This window comes from Brassica napus, chromosome A6, assembly GCF_020379485.1.
Source record: "Brassica napus cultivar Da-Ae chromosome A6, Da-Ae, whole genome shotgun sequence".
Taxonomy (NCBI): Eukaryota; Viridiplantae; Streptophyta; class Magnoliopsida; order Brassicales; family Brassicaceae; genus Brassica; species Brassica napus.
The window spans coordinates 9,429,933-9,433,467 of NC_063439.1; the positions used below are offsets into that span (position 1 = coordinate 9,429,933).

The 3,535-nt window shown below is 33.6% G+C and overlaps 1 protein-coding gene across 1 annotated transcript; it reads right to left on the reverse strand.

Annotated features, from left to right (window-relative positions):
- Window positions 1-1,703: 1,703 nt before the first annotated feature.
- Window positions 1,704-2,570, reverse strand: LOC106351618 (probable calcium-binding protein CML44). The gene has a single exon (XM_013791394.3). The coding sequence runs from the start codon at window positions 2,326-2,328 to the stop codon at window positions 1,864-1,866; it is 465 nt and encodes a 154-aa protein (XP_013646848.2). The 5' UTR covers window positions 2,329-2,570; the 3' UTR covers window positions 1,704-1,863.
- Window positions 2,571-3,535: the final 965 nt, after the last annotated feature.

Below are 3,535 nucleotides of genomic sequence, written 5' to 3' on the forward strand. Positions count from 1 at the left end.
ATATTAATTATAGTTTAGTTCAACAGTTTTTTAAAAAAAATTGATCCGGTTCATCGGAATAAATGATATAATATCAACAAAACATATTATATATGTATAAATAAAATAATCAAATATAAAAAGAAAGTTATCGATAATATATACAAATAAACTTACCCTGCGCAAAGCGCAGGTCTTATCCTAGTAACACATTATAACTTAACCCAAACAAGTTTAGAATATGGAAAACAAGACTTAACTCTATATTCTTATAAATTTATAATCCACCAGATCAGACCAATATTAATTTAATAAATTTGAAATATTAGAAAAGAACTACATATGCAAAGACACAACTTGTACACTTGTAAGGATCCCCGTGACGAGTACCGACTAGTCATCATCAGGGATTCAATTGAAAGTGAAGATAAAATGCAAAGGGGTTTTTTAATCAAGAGATCTAACAAAACTAATGTACATACCGAAAATGTTATAATTAAATTGAGGGTCTGGTGTCTATCAAAATAGCAAGTTACAGAGCATACTCTTGTAATTCATGTGAATGTTGGTGTGTATACAAAAACTTTTGAAACACAGAGAGATATGAACATTTGCAGTGGGTGGTGAGATGATTTAATGTGGATGAATATGGGTAGTTTAAAAGTCATATGCATATTTAATGAATTTCTGCATCACCCAACATGTACGTATTCATTAACTGTACATATGCCTAAAATCAAATGCTATGTACTTGCCAATATTGGCATCATGAAGGTTTTGCAAATTTAGATAAAACTGTAGCTTTCTCTTACATAAATACTAGTTTACTCACATGGTCTAGTTTCAATTAATATGGCAACATGTGTCACCTTCAAAACATAAATACTTATGCTTATCAACTTCTGTAGCACCATAGATAGATTACTACTTTGAATTTAAGATTTCATAGAGATAATAGATTCGTTTACTAAACCGGATGTACCACGGGAACCAGGAATACCGAAGTATTGTCCAGTTTAACTTTCCTGGCCAACAAGATAAGAAAAGCCCAATAGAAACAACATAAGAAACTTCCAGTACAATCATATGAAACAACTGTCCAAATTATGTTATACGCCAAGTCCATACATACTTGTTCGGTCGATATGCCAAGTCCTTGTTTTTTTTTTTTTTTTGTCAAACAGATACTTCATTAAATAAGAGACTTGGACCCGTCCAAAGTTAAAAGTTCAATACAGCAGAAACAGAAGACAGATAAATAGGATGGGCTGAATGAGCCGAAATAGAGGTTGACTGGGCTAAGTCCCTTTCTGCGAGGGCATCAGCGTCTCGATTCTGAGCTCAAGGGATGAAAGAGAACGTGATATCGGAGAAAGCGGACGAGATCTGTTGAATGCCAAGTGCTTGCCTCTTTAACAATTGTCAAAGGTATACTTTACATTTTTTATGTACCTTATTGGTTGATCTAATTAGTTCCAAAAAACGTATCTAGTGCTATAGAATAGGTTAGCTATACAATATTGCATGACCCAAATTTGGAGTGTTTTCCAACTAATGTCATAAGATAACCGGATCATCTATCACCGAACTACAATGTAAACTCTATAAGTCAAAGACAAAGTCAAACTTTACATGGCTATTGTTCTGTTTTAAAGGCTCGAACCCCGGAGAGAGTGTTACAGCACATTCACAAGTCTTGCTTACAACTTAATCACACAACCATGCAGGCTATACTTAACGTATGATTATGCAAAAAAGTGACAGAGATGTATATTTTTTACATTAACACATAACAATATATATATAAGCATATATACTTACTTTAAGGAGTTTACACACAACACATAAAACATGTCACACGGACTATACACACATATGCAAGCATCATTGGACATGTAACATCATGTTCTTGAACTCTTCAAAATCAATAACACCATCAAGATTCTTGTCATGGGCTCGAATCATCCTCCCACAATCCCAACTCTTTGTCTCCTCCTCGAATCCGAGCCGTTCCAACACCGTTCGAAGCTCCTCCGACGAAATATAACCATCTCCGTTCACGTCAAACACATTAAACGCCCCCACGATCGCATCATCATTATCAACAACACTATCGTTCTTTGTTTCCTTCCTATCCGAAACGGCGTCGTCGTAGAACCGAAGGAACTCGTCTAAGTCGAGACTCTGTTTTCCAACGAACAGTTCGAGTTCTTCGGGAGTGTGTTCGGACCAGCCGAGTCTCTCTAGTATCCAATGAAGCTCGTCGAGGGTCACGAGACCGTCTTGGTTCTTGTCGAGCTTGTGGAACATTCTTTGGAGATCGTTTATGCTTATGAATGAACAATCCATACCTCTCGGTGTTTCTGTTTCTGATAGTTTTAGACGTTTTGGTTAGGGTTGGTGAAAATATGGGTACTCTGTTTCTGAATAAAGTTTCAAGCTTTATCGGCTATAGACTCTTCATAAGTACGTACGGACGGGGAAGGTGTACTTGTAGACGGAAGCGATTGAAGCGGGAAACTTCGGAGAAGATGGTTATGAAAATGACAATTGTTTTTTTCTTCTTTTAAAATGACGTTTCTAGAAGAAAAGTTATTAAAACACGACATTTCTCTCATTGTTTTTTTATAGAATTTATTCGTCAACTATGACATTGTCAACGAAAATATGTATTAATGACTCGTCTAGTTCTAATCTAATACTGTACTATTTTGTTCAATTTATTTAACTTTGAATAACGGGTGTGATTAATAATCGTTGATGATTTTACAATTGCGAAGCTTACTATTCTGAATAAATATAACTTTAAGATATTTTGATAGATTAGTATTATATAGTAGAGTGTTGTAGTATATGATTTTGACGTATGGAATGTTCGGTAATGTTCTTGAGTTACGCGGCATTAAGACCGTCCACATATACTAGAGATTTATCACCGGCCGCATACGTTAGAGCATGAGCATTGGTGAACCCCATGAACAGTTATGAACCCAAATTTGTTGTTTTCTGCATTAGTGAATCCGAAGAACGAGTTCATATGAATAAAATAATAATATTTTTTATTTGTTTTAAAATTTAAAATTATTCAGAATACATGAATAAAATATTAAAATATATTATAAAATTTATGAAAACATTTTATTCAACCTATGTTTTAGTTTTGGAGTTTAAGTTTAGGTTTTGAGATATGTTTTAATATTTTGGTTTGTGTTTTCAGATGTAGAAAAGCTATGTTAGAGTTTTGGAGTTTAAGTTTTGGCTTTCGAGATATGTTTTAATATTTTGGTTTGTGTTTTCAAATGTAGAAAAGCTATGTTTTAAAATTTTATGTTGTTTCTTAACTTAAATTCAATTCATAGAAACATTTTGTTCGATGATCAGTCTACGCATTCAACAAAGGATTTAAGTTCGAGAATGTTTAACTTAGGATAAAAGTACACATAGAAATACCATTCAAGTTTTACAAACTGAAATACATAAGTTGATAAGTTGTTAATGAAACAAAAAGAAACAAGTTAAGATGATAGAGAGGAAAGACCGCAAAAGAGCCATCTAA

Excerpts from the sequence above, each read along its gene's own strand:
- LOC106351618 (XM_013791394.3), bottom strand. The coding sequence starts at position 2,328 with ATGGATTGTTCATTCATAAGCATAAACGATCTCCAAAGAATGTTCCAC.